Raw genomic sequence first — 25,777 nt, forward strand, 5'->3', positions numbered from 1 at the left:
GTTTTTGCGTCAAGAACCATTTCACTCTCTCTCTCTCTTGCTCTCTCTGTATTTTTGCATGCTTTTCAATTCTAGAATTATCAACAGGATATAAGTAGCAGAGTGTGTTAGGAGTAGGGTAATGAGAGTTAAGAAATATTCAGTATATTCTCTAAATTTATTGTTTTAGGCTTTCACTATACTTCTTATAAGCGGATATTAATTGCTAAAGCTGGCTCCTCGAACCCTTCCTCGATTTCAAATTCAGTTTATAACCATTTCCGTTAATTCGATTCTGTTTTTCTTTATATTAAGATTTGTTTACAAATCGTGTTTGGTACGCAGGGTACGACACGTTTGGAGACGTTTGGTGCTGAGACAGCTAGAGAGAGAGAATGACAGAGAGCGCAGCAGGGAGAGAGAGAGCGAGAGAGTGGGTGGCTGAGAGAGGGTGGAATCCTACTAAGGCCACCGAAGAGCGCGGCGTTTTTTCCAAGCTTTGACGGTGACGGCGCACAGTTTTATTGACGACGTTTGCCGTGTGGCTCTTGGCCAAAAGAGAGCGGACAAAAATCAGTTAAAATAGTGGCTTCTACTAGTCCCAAGCAAGTCCCACTGTAAACGGCAACGCGAATGAGCAGAGCCCGGAATATAATAAGCAGAAAGTTCTATTGTAAATGCCTTTTTTTGTCTGTGTGTCTCTGTGTGCGTGTGCGTACGTCACGGACCGCGCGCGTACGAGTATTAGTATGTCTGCATATGTGTGTGTTCAGGGGAAAAATCAGTAAAATGTTTATGCAAATCATGCGACAAATGTGCGCCAATTGCGTCCAAATATCGTAAAGTGCATTAAGTGAAACAAAATTATATAATTATCCAGGGATCCAGGTGCAACCGCAAAAGGCTGCACGGTGCACAGTGTCCAGCAGCTGCCTCGACAAAAGAAATAGGCGAAAAAAGCTACAAAGGCAAAGCAAAGGTTGCACAGGCTCCTCTCTTCTTCATCAACATCTTTCTCCCGCACGCCTCTCTGTGTTTGTGTGTGTGTATGTTGTAGGTGTAGGTGTAGGTGTAGGTTTTTTTTGTTTGTATTGGTGTCTCGTGGCATTCCCCGTTCGTGTGTGTGTGTGTGTGAGTGTGTGGGTGCAACAACGTGAACGTTTCATCCCGGAAGTGATTTGTATAAGGCCGAATGCCTCCTGATATTTTACACCCAAGCGGAAATAGTCGGTATGTCGAGTAATGCATATATATTCATTATTCCATATTCTTACCCATATCCCCATCCTTCAACCAGTATATCTTTATTCCTGTTCCCTTTGTTGGCTGGCCACTCTTTCGTTTTTATGGATTTTTTGTGTGTACATATCGATTTTCAACCAAAAACAACTAGGAAGCAACATGGAACACACCGAACCGAACCATCCAGCCGTACGTCCAGGTTCTCACACACACAAACACACACAAATACACACCCACAATTATTTCAAGGGGCGGTTGGGAGAAACCACAAGCAACCGCAGCTACACTGCAAGAAAATGTGTATTAATTGATAATTATGGTGGATTCAATTCTGGAAATATCATTTCACATAATTCACATAAACATACGAGTAGATACCATTTTGGGTAATATCATACTTGGGGAAAACTGATGTTATATCTAGTTACAAAAAGTCACAAATGTTCCACTGAGCTGGATACTTTTCGATATTCTACTATTACCTGTAGATTAATCGAATGTCTTTGGTCTATTTTTGCCGCAGTGTACGTCCAGCAAAAACTCGCACATGCACAGACACAGGACGCAGGCAGGACTCCTCACTACTCATTTAACAGTATTTATAGACAGTTTTCGCTGCTGCTGTTGTTGTTGCTGCTTCTGTTGTTGTTCTTGCGTTGTTTGCACGAAAAACGAAGTTGAATTGTAGAATTTAATATGGCGGTGCGGATGTGGCTTTTGAGTTTTACGAGTGCTGCTCACCTTCCTCCTCGCTTCCAAGGGGCCCTCTCGATAGGCACTCGAGGTGTTTGGCCTGACGGTGAGGGCATTAATCAAGAGGGCGCCCATAAGGAGGAGAAGGAGCGAGAGCCAGAGCCAGAGGCAGAGGCAGAGGCAGAACCAGAGCAGGCACTTGTGCGGTTGAAGTTGGCCCAGCAAATGGCTAAAACGTCTCCGTTATCAGGTTGTCTTCCAACAAAATATTGATATACAGATAGAGAGGTTGACAGAGGAACCGAGTCAATGCGGAGAGGAAATGAAAAATTGATTGATTTCTTATTGTAAAAGTATCTCCAAATAAATTGCAATAATGTGTATTTCTGGGGCCATGACGTCATGGCAGACCTATTATGAATATTTGCCGTCTACTTTCCAACCCCAAGCCGATGATCCCCTGTTCTGTGTCTGTTCTTTTCGCTTAGTTTCTTGTGGGCAGAGCATGGCATTATTTAGTTTCGTATTTATGGCCGCATTCAACCCTCGAAATGTTGTCAACATTGCAGTGTCCTAATGAACTACTCTCAGACGTTGTGAAATTCAGGCAAGAAAAAAAGACAAGAACAAGAACGAAGGGAACCAGTCGATACAAAAAATGGAAGTAGAAGCTTCTGTTTGAAGTAAAGATGAATGGAGTTGCTAAAGGTAGTCTTTAACCAAGTTCTGATAGATTTCCTTGGGCAATCTTCAGTGATGAAGGGTTTCTTTTTACCGCCATGATTCCCAGAACCAATTGTGGCATAAATAGGAGTCGGAATGGTATTTCTTATCGAATTTCAATCCTGCAACATCTTTGACTTCTACAGAACTGTCAAGTGTCCCCCAGAGCAACATTCGGTGATAAATACTATGTAACTTTCTTGTGACATTTGCCCCGCACTGAAGTTGGCAACCCTCAAAAGTTTTCATCGCGCATTTGTAATGCGAAACTTTTTATCAATCATACTCAGGGCCATGCCATGGAAGTTTCTTCTGCTTCTTTTTTCATATCTCTCGGATACCAAGTTACTCATCAATAAAATGCCAAAATGTTTAGCTTCGTTAAGCTCAACTTTCCTTCAACTCTACCCAACCCTTTTCCGTCTCCATCTAGTTCTCTATCTCTATCTGTATCTCCATCTCTATCGCTACTCGCATCTCAATGTCAGGCAAGTGCTCACGTCTCGGGAATCGCTTGCATTTCCAGCATTTTCTTTCCCCCCACTAAAGCCCACTCTGCCTCTGGGAAACCCACGTCAATCTACCGACGAGAGTGGGAAACAATTAAGGTATCCTCTGTCTTTGACTCGAATCCTGCCTGGCTGGGGGCAGGGCTGTTGCTGTTGCTGTCGCTGTCTTGGGCAATAAAAAACACTGTTGCGTCAGATCAAAAATGCAACATCTTAAAATATGAGAGCCATTTCAGCTTCCGGCATTACGAGAATATACATATTCTTATTCAGGCATTCTGTGCTCTGTGCTGTGTCCCGTGCTCTGTATTCTGTATTCAGTATTCAGTTTGTTGTTGTTAGTGTTCTGGTTGTTCAATATTTACAACCTGATGAGAGCGATGAGGAGAACGATGTCGCCGTAGCTGAATAAAACATGCGACAATCGGCAGGCGACAATGTCCTGGATGGTAAAGAAGGAAGCGGAGCAGAGCAAAGCATGGCATCCTGATGTGGCTGCTGAAGTTCCAGACACGTAGACGCCTTAATGACCCAGGGGATTACCACGGCGGTAGACTAACAGCGGGAGAGTCGGGTATCGGCATCGGTATCGGGAGTATGATTCAGCTCCCTGCTCCATCAGGGAGCTCTCGAAGCACCAGAAAATGGTGGCCACAATGATCAGGTATGCACTGGCATCGCCTCAGCCAATTAGTTCGGTAAACGCAAACAAAATTGTTAACAATTTCTTTTTGTAATTAAAAAGCTATAAGCGGCAACTAAGAAAGTGGTGCCCCCTCTCGTAGGTGAGACGGAAATGAGGGTTCTCAGAGAGACAGAGAGAGCCAGAGAGGGTTCTCGTAGAGAGAGTGTAGTAGTATTACGAGTAGTGGGGTAGAGAGGAGAGCAGCATTCTTACAGTGGGGCACCTGGCAAACAGAGTGCGAAAAACAACCCTGCGATGAAAACAACAACCACCCACCCATTGGGGCGTGGAGAGAGAGAGAGAGAGAGTCGGCAAGCACACACACTCTCCTTAAGCTCTCTCTCTCTCTTTCTCTCTTTTAACCCTTGCGCCTGCGCTGCGGCTGCTTGTGGACTCGCAATCACAAATGTCCATTCCCAAGCCTGGCCGAGAACAGCAGCTACCCGCATGGCTTTGTCAACAGAGTTCCGTTTCTAGAGAAAGAAACCCTGCCCCTGCCTCTTCCCCCCTCTCCCTCCCTCTCTCCCCCCCACCGTGTGCACCCACTACTTCCTCTTGGCCACGTTTTTAAGAATGAACCACATTCCCGTACGTCATTGCCTTTGATTAAAGCATATGCAAACGCTTTCTGTTCCCCTTCTGTTTCTACGCTTCTACGTTTCTACGGTTCTAAGTTTTGGTGTTCTTTCATGCTTCCACACACACACATGCACAATCCTTGGGGGATTTACATTGCAAAATGGTAAAATCGAATTGGTTTCTTGTGGGTCCTACTACTACTACTCTCCGTGGAATCAGCTTGCCCAAAAGCAGCGCCATATCCATATCCACATTCACATCCTTAACCAAAGCCAAAGATACATATGTATGTTCCCGTATTATGTACGTACACACATACATACATATGTGCCATTTTTGTTGGTCGTGTTTTAAAGCTGAAATGTATTTATGCGGAGACCGCATACATTTTTGCATATGGAATGCCTTTGGACTCGTCCTTGTGCCTTGGGAATGTGTTTGTCCATTGTCCCCCGTTTTGGGGATGGCTAAGCCAGTGCCAGTATGCGATGGTAGGGACTGGCACAGGCATTTGTTTAGGCTAATATTGTGGGTCCTGGGCATGCTTTATTGCCTGCACGAGTGGAAACGGGCTGAGAGCGGCAATGGAATCCTTTGACAGTGGCATCAAAATCGAGCTTGGCATATATTAAAATGGAATGCAGTTTCATTGAAGGAACACTTTTCAATGCGCAAGAAGAAGAGTGGAGCCATCTCTTAGGCACAAACGAGTATGTTTGTTCAGAGGTTCAATCGTTCAATCACAGCGTGGTGCAATGGTCCTTGGATCATGCATCACCTTGTCTGCCTTGGCCTCCATTTGTAGTTCCTTTTGATGTCATCAATTATACAAAACTCGGCTTACATCAGAGAGAAAGACTCGACTCCATCACAGCACAAGGGCAGGGGCAGGGGCAGTGGCAGGGGCAGGGGCAGTGGCAGGGGCAGGTTGCAGCCATCAGAGGCATCTGCTTAGTCCTAATGCCGGGGCTTAGGAAAGATATTCCAGGAGTGACACAAGAGCCATCATCAAAATGTAAAGTCCTTGACAGCCAAAGAACGAAATACATTTTCAGTTTAAGGTTGAAGGCAGCCCCCAACAGCCCCCCACAGCCCTCCACAGCCCCCACAGCACTCAATGCGATGGTGGGTCAAATTTCCATGTTTTCATTTTGGTTGTCCGTTTTTTGTGTTTTTGGGTTCTGCAACGGCTGCTGGTCCAAAAGTGTGCAACACGAGAAACGTATTTCACAGCTTGCACTTTGTGCCTCGAGGAATTTCGAGTCATAAATTTAATTTGCATATTTCAGTTGTCTGTCAGCAGTTTTTACCGGCCCTGGGGGTCGTACTCCATCTGCAGTTTTACGCCCACTGCAATGTGGAAAAATTGCAGTTGTAATTGGCAAAATAATTTCTACCACCCCTTCAGGATACAACAACGAGCTGTATCAGGGGGGTGGGAAACGGGCTGGAAAAAGTGCAGTGTGCAAGTTTTTTGCCCGCCCTTTGCCCGGGTTCCTCCTGCCTGCGGCGGTCCGGGGCTGTCCCTAACATCATTAATTCTAATTGAAAAGTTTTGTCGACTGTCGGTTGGCAATCAAGCCCATATCTGAAGTGCAATGCCGGGCCCCGCAACGAGAAGACCCGAAGAGCCTTCTGGCCAAGAAATTGCATTAAAAGGCTCAAAGTGCAAATGAATTAGAACGTTCATAGAGCATATACATAAAGTGCAAAAACTAGCGCGATGAGGAAGTCAGGTAAGAGGAGTGTGAAGGCAACAACAAAATAACAAAATAACAAGTGGCAGGAAATAACAAATTGGCCATCATCCAACAGCTTCCTCCTCCTCTTCCTCTTCCTCTGCCAGTAAAGTGCGGCAGAAGGCGGCGGCAACGGGCAACACGCATGCATAACAGAGTAAATGAAAATTGAATCAAGAGTGCGGTTGCAAAACCACAAAATATACGCGATGTGAGCAATCATTCTCGTCCGTCCCCTACTCCCTGCTCCCTAATTGAATTCTAAGCGAAATGGAGCATCAGGACCATCCAGCAGGGCCATCCATACCATCCAGCAGTCAGCAGGAAGCAGCAGCCGCCAAGAGCACCCAAGAGCAGCAGGTGGAGGTGATGTTGATGGCGGACTAAGAGCCTCTGGGTTTTTGGCAAACAAATGCGGGCTTAGCCAGGTCCCAGCACCCGGCTCCCGGCTCCCTGGTCCCATGTCCAGGTCCCAAGATCTTCTTCTTTATCTTCAGTTGGGGCGGAAAAACGTGGGGGAAAATTGAAAAATTCTCTGCTTGTTTTTATGTTGTTTGGATTTCCTTTTGCTGCTGCCCTTTTTTCTTCCGTGTTTCTGTTGTGTTTTTCTGGATTTGATTTCCATATCCTTGAAGGGAGCCATTTCGTGGGGATGTTATGGTGGATGTTACTTTAAAATGTTTCTGAAATAAGGGAGCAAAAGAAACTTCAATTTTATTGTTTGGGGATATATATACGGGAATATTTAAAGATGAGTGTGCAAAAGGGATCTGGAATACACTTTCGAGAATAGTTGTATTAGCAATTTCCTTCTTTCCTGCTTGCAGTCCCATAATTTCTTAGTGCTTTTCTTTTCTGATTGAATTTAACAATCTATTGTATGAGTGGACTCTCCACTCCACTCCACTCGACCCATCCATCCTTCCATTTTCTTCTTCTCTTCATTTTTAATTGAGTTTTTCCTCATAGTTTTCCCCCATTTTCCCCAGCTATTCCCATTCCCATTCGCGATTCTCTTTTATGCCGCTGCCAATATTCACTTTATTCTTACTTTTTGCCTTTGCCTTTGCATTCGTTCGTGGTGTTTTTTTTTGCTTTTTTCGAGAGAAATAATTGAATTTTTTCTCGCGTTCGACACGCCCTCAGGGAGGAGGGGAGGTGCTGCAGGACACCAATTCAGTTCGGTTCAGTTCTGTTGAGTTTTGGTGCTCGATGCTCGGTTGCACCACTCGGATGTTTGCCATCTAATTGCGACCTTAATCATTTCATCTCTTTAGCTTCCGGCCAGGTTAGTCAGTCACTGCTCCCTCTTCCTGTCTCTTCCTGTCTCTCTCTCCGTGTGTGTGTGGTAATCGAAAACCTCGTCCTGTCCCTGCTACTGCCAAATGGCATTGCCAAATAAACTGGCAAATGTTTTCCGCTTGCAAATTTTTGGTCTGTAACCAAACCAAAAAGGAGCCTCAAATGGAGGCCCAAACCATGGTTCCAACCGGCTGGAACGGTGGACACTCCTCTGTAGGCAAACAAGACTTGATTTGATGCTGGTTTTTGCCAAAAAAAAGATGAACAAAAATCGCAGTGACCAGAGTTCATACTCGTCCCAGTGGTTGCTTTTGGCTGTGTGGCTGTTGTTTGTTCCTGTTTCTGGGAATCGGAGCAGCTGCTGGAGCTGATGCTGGCGCTGGACCTGTGGCAGCTTCTGGCTTTTCGGCCATATCGAATCAAGTTAATTTGTGCCCAGGACCAGGCTAAAAGAGGCCTTTGGCCTTCTCCTCTGGCTGCTAGTTATGTCGGTTGGTTTTAATCGAATTTCGTGTTGTTGCGCCAGCTGCGGGTCTTTGGAGTGGGAGTCAAAGCTGGTTAGGGGACAGGTTAAAGGTTTCCTTCTGGCCAGCTGACAGTTGACTGCTGCCTGCTGCCTGCTTTTGCATTTTGCGTGTTGATCTAAGCGGTTTATTAGCCCCGATTTGCAAGTAAGCTGCTTAGCAGGGGCCCATTCTGGCCATTATTTAATAATGAGCCAAGTAGGGTCCCCAGTGGGTTTCCTGATTCCTGCCTCTGCCTCCGCCTCTGCCCCCAAGGAAGCCTGAAGCTTAAAGTCGGCACATCCTGCTGGCTGGCTCCTGCCGGGCTCTCCGTCCCCGTCCCCATCCCTGTCTCCGTCCCCGTCTGAGAGTCTCTGTTTGATTTGGTTTCTCCCAGCAATTTAATGTGTTGACAGCTCTGAAAGTTTTCTTTGTTTTGGCTTTTTGGAGGGTAAAAGGTGTTTATTTTTACTATGTGGGCTTTGTGGGTCTGGTCTCTATTTCGCTGAAGTGCGGAATCCAATTAATATGCTGATTGATTTTCTCTGTTGCTGATTAATTGGGCACTCTTCTTAAAGGACTTTTCGTGGAGGCAAGCGAGAGCTTAGAGAGGAGTCCTGGTGTATTTCCAATGCCTTCAATATGCTTTCTCCCATATTTGTGTTTACATTTTCTCCATTATTTATTATTTTATATTGTTCCACATGAAATGCAATCAGAAACACAAACAAAATGTCACTGCCGATGCAGCTGCCACTGCCAGTGTCACTGCCACTGCCACTGCCACTGCTGCTGACACCAATACTTGTGCAAAATGAACTCAAATCAAATTGGAATCAATGTTAAATGGCAAATGAGAATGGCAGCAGAGAGAATGCCATTGGGCCTCCCAGCAGGGTGCAGGCACGGAGCACAGCAGAATGTTAGTTAAATATTGATTTTAATTTTCCACATAATTGCAATTAGTTGATGAATATTGAGGCAGCTGTTGCTGGCGGACGCCTCTGTTCTGCTGTATCCTGCATCCGGCTGTCGGCTGCCGGCTGCCAGCTGCCTGACACTCTCTGATTCTGATTGAGCATCGTGTACGTCGTACGAGCAACATCGTCAACAGACACAGAAACAGAAACAGAAACATGAACAGCAACAGCAACAGGGACAATCAGGGGATATAACAACAGCTCTCGACAAGGAATTGAGCTTGAGCAGGCAGCGATCCAGAAGTACGAGTACGAGTAGTTGCAAGTGGCACAGTGGTGTCAGAAAGTGGCAGATAGATATATTTAGATACCAGAGATTGCTCTAAGTATTCACAAGGACCAAAACTAATTTCAAATGTTGTTTGCGCTCTAAGAGCCCCTTGTATTTGTCGCCTGGTGTTTTCTTTGGGTTTCCATTGTGTTTCGACTGGAAAATCCCCTTTGATTTCCACTGTGCACTCATTTACTGCTGTAAGCGCCTGCCTCTCTTGGCAGCAACGCCCTTTTGCTGTTCCCCTTTTGGGTTGTCTGTTGCCTGTCTGTATTGCCTCTACTACTGCCATTATGGGGCTTGGCACTGAGGCTGAGGCCTGATGAAAAGCCACTTACGCACAATTTTCTCAACTCAAAAGCATTTTATTGATTGCACTTTAAAAACGCCGGATGGAGGGCTTCCATGGGCAACAAACCAAAACACTCATACGCCGCGTTGCTCCACAGAAGCACAAAATCTTTTCCCCTTCCTCCAAATACCTTTTTGGGACGATGTATGGTTATGGGTATGGGTGTAGGTATGGGTATGGGTGCGTTTATTGACTGTCGTTTTGGAAATTGAGTTTTTCTGGCTTTCAGATTGCCCCAAAACCTTACCCCCCCCCGAAAACTTGGTTAAACTTTGGGTCTCTCCAGGCAGATGCTGCTGCTACGCCTGCTGCTGCTGCAAAGCCAGTTTAGCCCTCAAGGTTTTTCCCAGCCAGATGTACGAGTATGTAAATGTGTAGGAGAGGCAGAGGTGGAGGTGGAGCAGAAGCAGACAAGAGACTCGCCTGAGAAATCAAAGTCACTTTTGCTCATTTTTTTTGGTTCTGGTTGCTTGCTTGCTTGCTTTCTGGCTTGCTGGTTAGATAACACATTGGACTACGGAGTTTTCCTCATTTTACTAGGATGTGCTTGGGCCCTCGAGGTTAATTGTGCGAGAGGGCTAATGAACACTGTGCAGGGAGAGCAGCATCTGACGGCAGATTGTTAATTGTTTTTGGGAATGCTTGAGTGAACATTAAAGAGATGTAAATTCTGGGGAAAACTAGAAGAAGTCTGATGCGGATGGGGGTATGCCTGGGGAATTCCTAATTGCCATTTGGGGTGGCTCAGATTTTCAGCTGCCACGAGCATGAACGATGAGTGAAAGTGAGAAAAGCCAGACTAATTGCTTTCTATCATTTTGATGGTTAATTCATATGTTAATGGGGAATTTTTTCGAAGGGCGGAGTCGCACGGGTACTGCCGGAGGCCTTTCTTACTTTCCAAACTTTCTTCAAAAAGTAATAGAAAATATTTTGTGGCGAGCAGTAATGGAAAAACTTTACCGAATACCTTTTACAGAATGTTTACAAAAAAAAGAAAACATACACCTTCGGTGCTCTTTTGGTATTATCTGGACCAACAGAGAACAATTTAGACGAGCACCCGCCTCTTTTGGAATCTTAAAAACGTATCTTTTCTGCTTACAGAACTGGCACAAATCGGTTTTGTTGCAAAGTTTCTTTAAAGCAGTCGAGCTGCTATGAGGGCTCTTTCCAATCAAGTCATCTTTGCAGTCGATCAAACCGAACACTTTTCATGCCCTTTATGTGTATGACCCGCGCATTGTTTGCAAATCGCTTAATTATTGTTGATGGTATTTTATTGGGGCATCGGGCCATAAAAGGCGGTCGGTCACATCCCGTAGGCCCAGGCCCTGGGCCTACATAATCAATAGCCTTCCGCTTCCTCCAATCCACTTTCCCCAATTCCGGTGCTTTTCCCGGGCGACATTTTCTCATTTTTCCACGACCCAAGAGCATAAATTTCCCGTGGCTAGGCCAAAATCAACGCCAAATGCTCTAAACGTTTTGCCTATGATTTTTATTGCACGCACACAACCGCCATCGAACACACACATACATATATGTATTCTGGAGGCACCCTGTGACGGCATTTTGCCGCAGCCTTAAGTGCGAAAAGCTGCAAAAAGGCGCCTGGAGACGCAGACGACGACGACGACCGATAGACCGACCGACCGACCGACCGACCGACCCATGACGATGACTTGTTTATGGTAGGCTGCGGCCACGCCCCTTTGCATATTTTCGAGCGAGCACTTGGCTTATTTCATAACTTTTTCCCTTTGATGAAACGTTCCACATACTCGTGTACGCGTACATTTTCATTATTCATTATTATTAAGAGGAAATTTTCGAGTTGCAAAAAGCATAGCATACATTTTAGGGCAATTTTACAAATATCCAAAAGGGGTAAAAAAATGAAAACTCTCTTCTGTCGTTCTGGTTTGCGGGGTATCTTCAAGTCGTAGCCCAAAATATGACCTTATCTGACTGCCTTTGCTGTTGGCACTTGCCAAACAGTGTCAGCTCTCGACTTTTAGCGCATTTTTCAAATTAGGTTAACAGAACGGCAACGGCGACGGGTTGGGCGGCGGCCCTCCAGCGAAAGTTTCCTTATTGTTTTCGGCGATGGGATGGGGAAGGGATACGGGGGATAGCGGCGGACTTGTTAGCATCTTTCCTTCCTGCCATCTGCGCCTCATGTTTAACCTTAATGCTCGCACCCTCCATACCCACCATTCCCACCAGTCCCCATTTGCGTACTGTTTCATTTTGATGCGCACTTATTTTTCAATTTGTGTGTCTGACAGTTTCCATCTGCCGTCATCCTTTTCCCCCACACACACACACACAGACACACACAAACACACATACGCACGCAGAGACAGGCAGACAGACAGAGAGCCCTATTGCAAATGCTGCTCGTCATTCTCCGTGAATAATCAGTGACAGGCACCACCGCCTACATAGATCTGCGTCAGCATCTAAATTTACTACTTACCTGCGTCTCCTGTTACGCCCTCCTTGGCCTCGCCCACGCCTTCGCGCTGGTCCACTCTCGACTCATCCTTTTTGTCGATCTATCTGCTGGATGCCCTTTGTTTTTCGCCATTCCGCAGTTGGCCAAGTTCTATGCTGGCCTTTTTATGCCACCACGCGCTGTTGAGCTTTTCTTTTAGTGCTCTCCAAAGGAGCATTTTTAAATGGTTTCGTTCCTTTTTTAATGGCCAACAGCAGATTGAAGTGGCGCGCTGTCTTTCTGGTCTGGTCTGGCCTGGCCTGGCCTGGCCTGGCCTGGCCTGCTCCGGGTATCGCTTCAGTTTTCTATGATAATTTCTAACTTTGTATAAAATATTCATTGAGAGATAAAGATGGTATCCTTGAAGCTATCTTGAACTTTGAAGGGGAAATAAGTTTTGCATTTTGATTGATGGTTGCAAATCTGTGGGAAACAATTTCTCGAGGCTCTTTAATCAAGAGCAGTCCTCACCCTAGCTCTAACCTTACATAACCATTTATATTTTAGCTGTAATTAAACTTAATGGCCAAATAATTGAAAATGAAACACTTTAAAAGGCAGAGCTCATAGAAAAGCCACAAAACTAATCCATAAACATATATTTATGTATATGGTTACATGTGCATATATTTATGTGTATGTGTGTGTGTGAGTGCTCATGTCTGCTCTTGGGGTCAGGATATGGCCAAAAGAAGCACACAATTCACGTGTGTATGTATGGACATACACTGGCATAGCTGCAGGTACTTTAAATTAGAACACCTAGAACCAACCAACACCTGCACAAATATGTACGGTGTATACATATATGTATAACGAGCACTTGGAGCAAATATATTTATCTAGTTATATAGTTAGTTTCCATTTATTTCAATTAAAAATTCCATTTGGGGGGCCAAAAGGGAACATAAATATTCAACGCTAATCACATTGACCTTTCACTTGCTCTCTCTCTCTCTCTTACAAACTCTCTCTATCTCTCTCTAATTGCAGCAGTTTCTGTTTGTGATGAAGTCATGTGGAAATAGAAACAGCAACAACAGCAGCAACAACGGCAGCAACAATTACGAGTATTGCCCTGAAACGAAGACCAATACAATTATAGGCGAAAGTTAATTAAATGCTGCATCATTTGCAAACTGCAAAAAGGAATCCTTAACAATTGCAATAAAACTTTTGCCAAACAAAAGTAATTAAAGGACCTCTCACACGGACCCAGACCCGGACACGGCTACAGCTACAGCTACAGCCACAGCTATAGCTACGGAGAGGCACTGGGACAGGGAGAGGGACAGGGACAGCAGGGAGAGGAACAGAAGGGAGTGGGACACACACAGACAAGTTCAGTTGACGCTATGCGACAACCAAGTTGCTCGTAGAAGCCGTACGGCATCGGCATCGGCATTGGGACCGGGACAGGGACCGGAGGAGCCGGCCGTGGTGCTAGGAGTCCTGTGCATGGCCAGACGCCAGCTGACGCTGCCAGCCGCAAACAGCTAACAGCCACAGCCATAGCCACCATCGGGGCAACGGTGAAAGCAACGGAGGAGCAGCAGCCACGGAGGGGCACGGGCACGGCCAGCAAAATGCAGAAGGAGAACAATGTCACGGCGGAGAATTGCCAATTTGTGGGGCCCTATCGCCTGGAGAAAACTCTCGGCAAGGGTCAAACGGGTAAGTGCAAGAACACCATTTTGTGGATGTACGAGTACTGTGGATATTCAATAAAATGAACCTTTCATTTGGAAAAGTAACACCGTGCCAAAGGCTTTTCATGATGTACGCACGAATATTTTCCACATAAGATTATCCACATATCATTATTCGATTAAAGTTATGCTGTCCGCTAAGAAATTCAATCGCTACGAAGGATGACAGTCATGTTTCCTTGTGTCCTTAGTGTTGAACGTATGTGCACTTCCTTCACCAGAAGGTCGGCACTTGCGTGACTTGCTGCCATGCAATACTGCAGACTAGTGTCCATAGATTAGGAGCTAGAACAGTGTCCTTCCGCCGGGGGAGCTATTATATGGAGAATCTCTATTAAAATCTTTGTCACTTGAGGGGATATTCCTTGTGGAAAATCTCCTCTATAGCCAATATCTACAGTAGTAAATCCGCTTCGTCATTACTAAAATTACGATTCAATTTCCCCCCCATTTTTGACCATTTCTACCATTTTTACCATTCGCAGGTCTCGTCAAGTTGGGCGTGCATTGTGTGATTGGCAAAAAGGTTGCGATTAAAATAATCAATCGGGAAAAACTCAGCGAATCGGTGCTAATGAAGGTGAGTGCCTGCCTGCACGAGTGCGGGGCGGGGTCGAAGGTCAGAACTTGATGGAAAGTTTTCCCCGTCGATTGTTGCCTTACATTTTCTTTTTTCTTTTCTTTCCTTTCTTTTCCTTTTTTTCTTTTTATTACTTAGCGCTCTTTATGATTTTGTTTTTCGTTCTCCCGCATTTCCTTTCGTTTGTCGTGCTGTTTGTCTTCTGCCTGGCGTACAGGTCATAAAAAATTGTGACAATAAAATTTGTTTTGTGGTTCGTTGTTTTATTTACTTGCTCCTTGAACGAGTAGTGTGGGGGATTATTTAGGGCATTGCAGGGTGTGGAGAGGACGGAGGGCGGAGGGTATTGCAGTCAAACTTAAAGCCTTTACAGCCGCAGCTCTCCTTGGGGGGAAATGTGTTTTTGTTTTTTTGGGGATTTGTTTTCGGTTTTTGAGGGTTTTTCCTTGGCTTTGTTCCTGTTCCGGGTAGTGTGCCAAAGTCAGGGAAAGTCATGGAAATATTTTACTGCAGCAGGACTTTAGTTCGAATTAATTTTAAGTGGTTTAGCTATAAACTTTTGTTCTGCAAAGTTAGTAAGAAATTATGTCCTCTCAGAGACTGGCAGATGGTTGAAAACGTCTTTAAAAATCGTCTCGATTTTGTAGAAGTAGATTTCTCTCCGTTTTAACGGGCTTAACTGTCAGTCTTTTCAAATCGAAATAAATAATAATTTAAAAAATGTTTGTCCACATTTCTGTGAAATATTTCTTAGAAAATGTAAGTCTTCAATGTATCTTTGCTCTTTACGAAGTTTACGCATAGTACATGCCCAAAAATTCCAATTCCGACTTAAGTCCCACAGGAATAATCTCCCAATCTATTTTATATACGTACGATATATTCTATAATCGATTTCCTGCCACAATCGTTAATATATTAGGTCTATTATAATAAGAGGCAAGAGCTCCAAATAGATTTCATTCATTCTGACGCCCATAAAAGTCAAAGTAGAACTTAACTATTTATCTTTTTGTGGCTGTCATAATAGAACCCGCTGCCACCACAACTGCCACATCCACTGCCCCCCGAAAAATGTGTGGTGCACTCTTTTTTGTAGGACACTGAAAGGACATGGGACGAATTAGTGCGTGTGGCAACAAAGTAAAACGGAATTCAGGACACCGGTAGCCAGGGGTGGCGGGGGAAAGCAGCTCTTTGGGGTGACAAAAGCTCAGACATATAGGACAATCGAAATGCAAGGTGAGAGGGTGAGGGTACAGGGTGCCGAGCCAACGACGATTGCGTGTGCTGTCCATGTAGGACCACAGCCAGGACGAGGACGAGGACCAGGACACGCAATAAGAACAGAAATTGGACGCCAGTTGGCGGACAACAATGGGTCATTATGGCCGAAGCACTTTGAATGCATTGTACACGTTAGAGGGGGGGCGGATCAAGGGAGGGGCATTGGTTGGGCTTGAAGCTACATTGTCGATAAGTCGATTAAAAACTCGGCTTCTTCTCTTTTTCTCCCGCTTATCCTGCGGCAAGGTTGAACGTGAAATTGCCATAATGAAACTAATCGATCATCCGCACGTCCTTGGCCTGAGCGATGTCTACGAGAACAAGAAGTATTTGTATCTAATATTGGAGCATGTCTCGGGCGGAGAGCTCTTCGACTATCTGGTGAAGAAGGGCCGCCTCACGCCCAAGGAGGCCCGCAAATTCTTCAGGCAAATAATCTCCGCTTTGGATTTCTGTCACTCGCATTCGATTTGGTAAGCTCCGCCCACACTTAAAGCGCAATCAATCTTATATACATTTTGGTCCCCAAAACTTTCCACTTCTCGTGCAGCCACCGCGACTTGAAGCCCGAGAATCTGCTGCTGGATGAGAAGAACAACATTAAGATAGCGGACTTTGGCATGGCTTCGCTGCAGCCAGCCGGCAGCATGCTGGAGACCTCCTGCGGCAGCCCACACTATGCGTGTCCGGAGGTCATACGGGTAAGTCCAACTTGAATAATGTGAATACGATAGAATTGGGAAATGCTTACATCCCACAGAGCCACGCAGCCACACAGCCACAAGCCACAGTTTTTCCCTTTCTCTATGGTTTTGGTTTCTGGTTTCTGGTCTCTGGTCTCTGGTTGGTGTTGTGGTGAGCCAACGCATAAACGTCAATCAAGGCGAACTTTTTAGCACATTTTCAGATGCAGATGCAGCAGCAGCAGCAGCAGCAGGAGCCACCGCAGTAGCAGTATCTGTGGTAGCTTCCTGGAGTCGCTTTCCTATGCAAATTCTGGCAGACTTTCGACTCCCCGTCTATGCAAATGCAGCCATGTGCCATGTACCGCATGTGCGCATATGATTTTCCGTATCTGCTCCTGTTCTTCCTCTCATTTCATTCACGCAGGACCTGCTCCTGCTCCTGCCCCTGCCCCTGCTGCTGCTTCGGTTGCTGCTCCTGTTATAAATTCATAAGGGGAATTTTAAAATATTTCCTTCTGCAGCTTTATCATATATTCGGGGCTGGGCTATAAATCTGGCTGGCTACGTGATATTCTTCCCCATCGGCACATATACCTCAACGTATACGTATACGTACACGTTCTGTATATATTTTTATAAATATTCAAGAGTCAAAGCTCTGGCGGGGATTCGTAGTTTCTCAACCGCATAATTGATGTCTGTGTGGTTGTGCCTTGCAAGGGGGAACGGAACCCCTGGCAATTTGTAGGGGAAAATTGCGTGGAAAGCCCATACACTCAATCACTTAAGTGGTCGTTTATCAATCCCCTGCAACGTGTGAGCCAAATTGTTCGGAAGGGGTTCATGCCCCAAAGCTGAGCTATAAGGTTACCGATTACGCCCACAAAGAAAAAAAATTGCTCAGTTTAAGCAAGCTTACCCAAGGGGGTAGATACTCGAATTAGTTGAACAATTGCAATGCGGAGTAAATGTGTTTAATTGGAAAACATGTCTTGACGTGTCTTGAAATCGATGGGAGGAATCGAAGATTAGGAAGCGGCAGCTCGCTCCCACATGATGCAGACTCGAGACTCGAGAGAATGCCCAAAAATATTAGAAAAACAACATACATGTCCTGGGCATCACGCCACACATTTATTCTCGACTCGAGTTTCGCTGATTAACGTTTTTTGTGGTTATTATTAGACTCCTCTCAAATTCAAAAGGCCTGCCCATCGTTGCATTTTTTAATGAAAAACGGAGTCTATTGCCAGAGCTTTCAGATAATCAAGATACCTGAGTCTTCCTCCATTTTCTTTCCACTTTCCATGAGAGAAGGAATCAATATTCCATTCGATATGAAGATCGAGTGTAGCTTCAAGATAGAAACGGGGCTGTGATGGACAAACGATGGATTATAATCTTTTTGTGCCACATAAAACGTTTTGAAGAAGAGGGGACTCTCAGGAAATACGTATTATCTATTAGAACTACTATCCACTTTTCCCCCCGGGCCACTCCTTGAATCAAACAAAAACCGTATAGTTGTTCCCTTTTCTATGCCTGTGCCTTTTTGTTCCATGCAACTTGAAGCTTTAACTTCGGGGAATCGGGGAATCGGGGAATCACACAGTTGCAACTGGTATATGTACAATCGGGCCACAATTATATATTGTAGTGGGCAACAAACTGCAAGTCATTGTGCCACTTACCTGCCAAGTCAATAACCGTTCCCTAGGGAGACAGAGACGGAGACAGCGAATCAGAATGAGTGAGAAAGAGACATGTAGACGGAGACAGGGACGGGGAAAACTTGCCATTTGATGGACACGTCAATGGACGTCAACGAGTTGAACGGACCTACCCCATGTTGTCCCCCCATGTAGCCAGCTCCATGTTCCATGCTCCAAGCCCCATGCCCCATTCCGCAATGCAATGGACAACCCTTGAAATGACAGAATAGAAAACTCTGTAAATTAGCAAAACATTCAGTTATTGGGCTTATGGGAAATCCATATGAATAGCAGTTCGATAAAAGGGTAGAGCTGTCCAAACGATTGGGTGCCACGCACCCACAAGGGGTCCTCTGGTTGGGTCCCCCAATTCTCCAATCGAATTCGAAAATAATCAAACTAAAAGCAAACAAGAAACCAAACAAACAAACATTCATATGAAATATCAAAGCAAACACAAAACGTTAAAGGAAAATGTCTCAATTTCTGATTTCTCTCCCATTCCCATGTCCTTCTGCTTGGGCGTGGTGTGTGTGTGTGTGTTTTTTTTTTTGTCATTCCAGGGGGAGAAGTACGACGGACGCAAGGCGGACGTCTGGTCGTGTGGTGTCATCTTGTATGCCCTGCTGGTGGGTGCGTTGCCCTTCGACGATGACAATTTGCGCCAACTGCTGGAGAAAGTCAAGCGCGGCGTCTTTCACATACCGCACTTTGTGCCACCCGACTGCCAGAGTCTGTTGCGGGGCATGATTGAAGTGAATCCGGATAGGCGTCTGACGGTGAGTCATCCACATCCACATCCCTATCCCCATATCTACCGTATCCCATATCCCATATCCCGTATCGGCCATATCGCATATGCAACAATGACTGACCCAAGAACCCTAACAACCGAATGCCGCTGCTCCTTCTGTCTGACGGCTGGCCGATTGGGTGGGTCGGTGTGTCGGTGTGTCGGTGGGTGAGTCATTTAAAGCCAACCCCCAGCCAAATGATTGTTGGTTTTTGGGTCACCATTCACCGTTCGGTGGTGACCCACCACCCACCCCCCTAGGGACTTGGTTAGCCCTCTACCTTTTCTCACTATGGTTTTTGGTTTTCGGGTTTTATTTCCTTGTCCAGCTGGCTGAAATCAACCGACATCCCTGGGTCACAGCTGGTGGCAAAGGTGAACTGGAGCTGGAGCTGCCAATGATGGAGGTGGTGCAAACACATGTTATACCCACGGCCACAGCTGTGGATCCGGATGTGCTGAATGCCATTTGCTCGCTGGGCTGTTTCAAGGAGAAGGAGAAGCTCATTCAGGAGCTGCTGAGTTCGAGGTGTGTAAAGGATACCACCCCCCACACCCCATTTATGATTCGACCAATTAATGCTCTTGCCATCCCTTCCCCTCATTAAAGTCACAATACGGAGAAGGTCATCTATTTCCTTTTACTGGAGCGAAAGCGAAGGCGTCCTGCTCTGGAGGATGACGATGAGATTGCGCAAAAGTCACGCAGCGAACTGGATGCAGTCGATCCGCCAAGGAAACGATTGGACACCTGTCGCATCAACGGCACCAATGCGCCCAGCTATGGCCAGATCTCCGAGGGCTCCCCGCTCACGCCACGACGACAGGCCTTCAAGTGCGTAACCCTCAAGGGGAATTCCCGAACTAGAGCTTACTAATCTGAGGTCTGATCTTTTAGCTTCCGTTCGTACAGCAGCACTCGCAACCACCAGCGACGCTCACCCACAACAGTATCCTCGTCGGTGCGGAGCTCCTCATATCACAGCCCGACGCGTTGCAATTCCGCCATGAGCTCCGCCCAGCAGCAGGCGAATGCCATATCGCGACCCTCTTCGCCGGCGGCGGGCACTCGACACTCCACCTACGGCGACCGCGATCGCGATCGCACCGGGTCCGGGCACCACTCCTCGGTCAGTCGGACACCCTCGCACAGCTCCCAGAAGAGCATCGAAGGCGATGTGGTGGTGGTGAGAGAACCACGACTGGAGCGACGCGATTCGTTGCGCCAGGAGCGGGGTGGCGGCAGTGGATCAGCGAGGGATCGCAGCGAGTGCGGCCACCCGCCGGGCAGTCCCGGAGGCAACTCCGTCAGTGGAGCTGCCTCGCCATCGGTGCATCATCGCGCCAACTCAGGTCCGACCATTAACATTAGTATGTTCCACGATCCAGAGTCGAATAGTGGTGTGTGCATGCCCCGTAGACCCCTTGTGGTAGTCCCAGACCCCTCACAGCGTACTAATCGATTCCATCTGCCTCCATCTTTGTTCCATTTCCGAACAGTTGTGAATCCTAATGCCTCACCCATGTTGAACAACAGCAGTCCTGGGATGCCTGGCTCACCCTGCAACAATCCTGGCGGTCAACTGTGGAAGACCCGGCTCACCAACATCAAAAACAGTTTCCTGGGCAGTCCGCGCTTCCATCGCAGAAAAATGCAGGGTAAATGCAGGACTCTATCAATTATAAAAACCTTGCAATCTAATCAGATTCTGTTTTCCCTGTAGTTTCCGCGGACGAAGTGCATTTGACGCCCGAATCATCGCCAGAGCTAACGAAACGCTCCTGGTTTGGTAATCTAATAACAACCGAAAAGGATGAAACGTTTACCATCTTAGTCAAGGGCAAGCCCATTGCCACAGTCAAGGCGCATTTGATACATGCATTTCTATCTGTAAGTGTACGAAATCTCCATTTAATACAGACCATGATCCATGATGAACTCTCCTCTCCTGCGTAGATGGCTGAACTATCGCATAGTGTAGTATCGCCCACCTCATTTCGAGTGGAGTACAAACGGAATGGCAACGGACCTGTGATGTTCCAGCGTCATGTAAAGTTTCAGGTAAGCTGGCAGACCTTCTACTGTCGACCACTGTCAGAGTTTCCCTAGCTAATGGTCTGCCTGTACTTTCTTGTGCCTTTTTTAGGTCGACATCAGTGCCATTTGCAAGCAAGGTGACATAGCAGATATGCTGTTTGCCTTAACATTTACGTTGTTATCGGGTAAGCAATCCTCAAAAACCCATATCATAATCGGAAAACACACGGAATACCTGGAAAAACTAATTGAATTCCTCGTTTCATTAGGTAACATTCGACGTTTTCGTCGCATTTGCGAGCACATCCAGTCCCAGGTGTGTTCAAAACGTTTCCCGGGTCCCAGCAGTCCGCCCACGGTGACCTCAGTAACGCAGGCCGTTTCCGAGAGCTCGTCCTGTGGCTCGGTGTCCAGCGAACGATTGTCCTACAAGCGACAGGTGGTAAGTCATCCCTAGGTATTCGTGTTCTACGGGAATCTTTGCTAACCGAATCCCATTTATGTAGATTGAGAACGATATGGAGAACGATTCGATATTCTCGTACAAATCAGGCAACGGCCGCAGAGCCTCGACCACGAACAACAATAATGCCAATCCAGTGGATATACCCGGTAGTCCCATAGCTGTGCGGTCCAAGTAAGCAACTAATCGAATAGCAATCGAATCATCTAAAAACTTATTCAGATATCTGATTGAATCGTCCATCAGCTCGGAGACCGCTGAGCACGAACGCAACCGGGAACTGCAGAGTGAACGTCAGGCGACAACGATGTCCGGTAGTGCAATCGCATGAGAATTATTTCTCTGATTTAGTTACATTTTTCTCAAGGATATTTGTTTCCGTATACTACCATATGACACCACTAATAATACCACACGCAAAAGAACAACCATATATTGTACTATGTGAACGAATCAGCAACTCAAACAGTATTTTTGCCTAGTACCCCCAAGCCCCATCCCCATCACCGAGAGATCTTCAAAATAACTCCAATAACACTCCAAGAAAATCCCAAAAAAAAAATACCAATATACCAAACCAAAGCAATAATAGTGGAATTTATATAGAAATAATAATGATTATAAGTATCAGAAGTTTTCGATAACTGATCGATTTGACAGAACTCTTGCTAGCAGCTAGCTCTCTAGCTTTTAACCAACTTGATTTTCGATTCGTTTTTGATTTTTTGAATGCATTTTTTATGTATGAAATGTACGAGTATGTTCGTTTTAATGGACATTGTTGCCGCCGCGCCTAAAAAGCTTGCAAATAAAATACACCGTGTAAAAATACTAAATATACAAAAAATACCAAGAATACAAAATTTACGCACTAGCTTAGATCGAACTAGAGTTAATCTAGCTTCATTTTCTTTACCTAGAATAGGGCTCGTCGTAATATTTAGCTATGCAAATGATAAAATAAATGCTATCCAGGACAGAACAGAACAAAACAGAAGAGAACAGAAAAAAATTACGCCGACAATTTGTATATGGGGAGTGTCTGAAGAGAAGAAAATAAAGCAAAATGCACTGATCTTTGACTACTAAATAAAATATGATATGTACCGAAAACCGAATGAAACTTTTGCATTAACTTAGCCGTTGCTGTTTTTTCTAAACCCAAACAAATTGATATAACTATTTTGCTAGCCACTAAAAAAACATGTGAATCAATGAGAAGAATTACAAACACAAAAAAAAAACGCAAACTATTTTTCCTAAAAACCAAAATACTAAAGAATAAAGATAAAAAAAAAAAAAGCGTCAGCCTTCGATATTCTGACATGCATGCGTGACGATCAAAAAAGAGTGTTGTGTTGGGTTGTAGATGGACTTTAATCAGAATCCATAAGGTGTACAATATAATGTATAATGTACATAGGAAATTCCGTTAAAACTTGAAACAAAGGCACAGCGTAGTGTTGGACACATGGCACATAACAAATACGGAAATACAAAAATACAAAAATACAAAACTACAAAAATACGAATACCAGAAAAAATATATATTTTGCATGGGATGGGCATGAAGAAAAGAAAGCTTTCTAACCGATAATTAAATGTAAAGATCAACTGGTACGATATTTATACATATGTAGCTATAGTATATAGTAGTTTGTGGAACAAGGATTGTACAAATTGCTGAGTTGCATCAGCGACAATGATGAACAAAAATACCTAAGAGAGAGAATTCCATTGAAATTTGTATATTTTTTATTGGATAAACACACACAAAACACACTCATTGGCTGGGACTAGGACTAGGACTAGGACTAGACCAATCAAGATCAAGATCAAGCTGTCCAGGAATGCACAAATGGCAATGCTATCAATAACTTAGCATAGTTTTTCTCTCAGTGTAAGGAGCAGCGTTTCGCATGACAACCAACCAACCAACCAACCAACCAACCAACCAACAACCCCACAAAACAATCACATTGAATCTATACCTACCTTACTTTTGAGTGGTTTTCATAGCTTATAGTTTTGGTTTAGTGGAATCAGAGTTCTTTTCTATAAAACATGATACGATAATTTGAAACTAAAAGACTTAAGAAATTGAAAGCATAAAGCAAATGAAATCCAAACAAAAAAACCGTCCATTTATCCACTTAAAGCTACTAACAACCAAGTAGAGGCAACTCAGCAATTTGTGGGATCCACATACTGGGGGAAGTGTGCGTAAAGTGGAATTCTAGGGACGATTACGAGTGCGAGTATGTTTATGTATAAATGTATAAGGATTTACATATATACTTGTACCAAAACTGTGTATGGACAGCAATATCAAAAGAGGGAAATAAAAAGCCGAAAGAGCGGACATGGAAATGGATATGGAAATGGAAATGGTACGATACTAAAAAGGTGATTAGAAAAGATACTAAACGAAAGATTATAAAAAAAGTTAATAAATGCTTAAAGATACTAAATAAAGTCGCATAAAAAACATATACAAAAATATTTAAACGTATTTAAAGCAGATAGATTGTACTTGAGATAAAAACTGCAACTGCAACTGCAACAAAAAAATCATGCAATAATATTGAAATGGAATTACTTTCTAGCATTAACTAAAGTACAGTACAGTACAGTACCGTACATCAAATTAATGATCGCTCATCAAATTAAATTTACTCGAATAAGCAGAACATACATTCAAAATTAAGCTCACCGAAACATATATTTATACATACATACATGCATATATCATATACAACACATCTTTATACACATATTAAATATATATCCCTGTATTTACCTTCATATACAAGAACAAAGTCCCACTCCCCTTGGCATACCCGACATATACGAAACGCGTACACATTTACTATATACATTTACATACGTTTATCTATATACATACATGCATCATCCACACATTCATACATGCATACATACATAAATACATATGTACATCCATCTATATATTTACATAAAAGCATTTAATAACAATGAAATGTGAAAGGATTTCAAATACCAAACAAGATTGTTAATTTTGTATCATATGAAAGTGTAAAAATCATTTATTTTTTTTGACATGAAGATAATCCTAGAAAAACGACTAAAAACAACAAAAACCAAAAACAAAATTCTAAAATACCCAAAAAAAAGCTCTGCTCTGCTCTGCGCTGCGCTGCTCTGCATACCAAAGAAAATGCTGCAAACGCAACGCAGAGATGATAAAGATAATGATATAAAATTAATAATAACGATAATTGCTTTATAAGGAATACAAAAACCATGGAGAAGAACGAACCACTAATACTCAATGCTGCATTATGCCACGCCTACCTTTTTACCTTAACTGACGCCTCTAAACTACGAGTAGATGGGAAAACCAAATCAACCAGATTTTCGCGCTCTCTTTCAAAAGCATAATCAACCACCAAACCCAAGAACTAACTCATTTTAACTGCTTTAAAATCGTGTATGAGCAGCGAATATAAATTTGCGCCGAAATAATTTTATATGCAACGTATACATATTTCTATATTGTATATATACATACATATATAGTACATATATATATACACCCCCTCTATATATATATAAACACAGACACACACACCCACACACACACACATTATACACCAATGCAAGCGCTTAACTTCAAATGCAAATTGATTAAAGGGAAAATGGAGAAGTTTATTACGAGTAACAAAAACCTATGGTATAAACGATTCGAATACTTATTAAACATAAATTTAGAGTGTAATGTTGTGTATTGTACCCCCAAACAGCCCAAACCCCCCACACCCCCGCCCGCTGCTTCGTATGTATGTTTCCTTTTACGTTTCAGAATATTATTATATTGTAATAATTGTAATTAGTTCTGCGAGTGATTAAGGATTAAGTTGGATAATGCATTGTGCGCTTTGTTTTGTATTTGTATCTTCGTAACTAAGTTGGAATGATTGTATTTTGTAATTTAATTTTAAGCTCGATTAAATCTGAGTCTGAGTCAGGCCAGGGATGAACCATAAAGAAACAAAAAAAAAAACATTAAAAAAAATATAAAAATTAAAAAACAAAACAAAACAAAACTAAGAAACCCAAAACAAGTGTAAGAGGAACAACAGCAACAAAAAAGAATAATAAAACAACAAAAAAGTGCATCTGTTATTAGGTTAAAAGAATTATTGATATTGTTTGCAACAAAATGTGTGAAATATATATATATATATATATATATATAAATATAAATAAAAACAAATACAATTTAGCATAAAACAACAAAACAACCAAAGCGAAGGGAAGGGAAAGGCGAACAACAACAACAAATTGTAATTGCAATTTAAAAATAAAATTAATATTTCAAATAACATTCCATTCTGTCAACAATTTACTTGCCCGATTCGTCCCACAGTACCACTGAGGCACCTAAAAAAGCATTGCGTCATTTTCCACACG

General features: G+C 43.9%; 1 protein-coding gene across 7 annotated transcripts; it reads left to right on the plus strand.

The window, feature by feature from the left end:
* The first annotated feature begins 498 nt into the window (after positions 1 to 498).
* Positions 499 to 25,367, plus strand: LOC108153458 (serine/threonine-protein kinase BRSK2). Of its 7 annotated transcripts, none has more exons than XM_017283482.2 (16): positions 499 to 1,209; positions 13,051 to 13,731; positions 14,252 to 14,346; positions 15,880 to 16,106; positions 16,184 to 16,334; positions 18,595 to 18,810; positions 19,154 to 19,353; positions 19,435 to 19,659; positions 19,723 to 20,225; positions 20,325 to 20,483; positions 20,549 to 20,715; positions 20,782 to 20,886; positions 20,972 to 21,047; positions 21,132 to 21,304; positions 21,369 to 21,499; positions 21,548 to 25,367. In XM_017283482.2, exons 2-16 carry the CDS (start codon positions 13,644 to 13,646, stop codon positions 21,654 to 21,656), a joined length of 2,625 nt encoding a protein of 874 aa, XP_017138971.1. In that variant the 5' UTR covers positions 499 to 1,209; positions 13,051 to 13,643; the 3' UTR covers positions 21,657 to 25,367. The 7 variants fall into 7 exon arrangements, with proteins under 7 accessions (XP_017138971.1, XP_017138976.1, XP_033243146.1 ...); XM_017283487.2 differs by having other exon boundaries at positions 19,723 to 20,177; XM_033387255.1 differs by having other exon boundaries at positions 13,054 to 13,731.
* The last annotated feature ends 410 nt before the right edge of the window (positions 25,368 to 25,777 follow it).

Source organism: Drosophila miranda, chromosome XR (genome assembly GCF_003369915.1).
Source record: "Drosophila miranda strain MSH22 chromosome XR, D.miranda_PacBio2.1, whole genome shotgun sequence".
Classification (NCBI taxonomy): Eukaryota; Metazoa; Arthropoda; class Insecta; order Diptera; family Drosophilidae; genus Drosophila; species Drosophila miranda.

Bases quoted from the DNA above. Each gene is read 5' to 3' on its own strand.
- LOC108153458 (XM_017283482.2), top strand. From the start codon at position 13,644: ATGCAGAAGGAGAACAATGTCACGGCGGAGAATTGCCAATTTGTGGGG. The intron at 13,732-14,251 runs GTAAGTGCAAGA...TACCATTCGCAG, and splicing joins TCTCGGCAAGGGTCAAACGG to GTCTCGTCAAGTTGGGCGTG. The intron at 21,048-21,131 runs GTAAGCAATCCT...TCGTTTCATTAG, and splicing joins AACATTTACGTTGTTATCGG to GTAACATTCGACGTTTTCGT.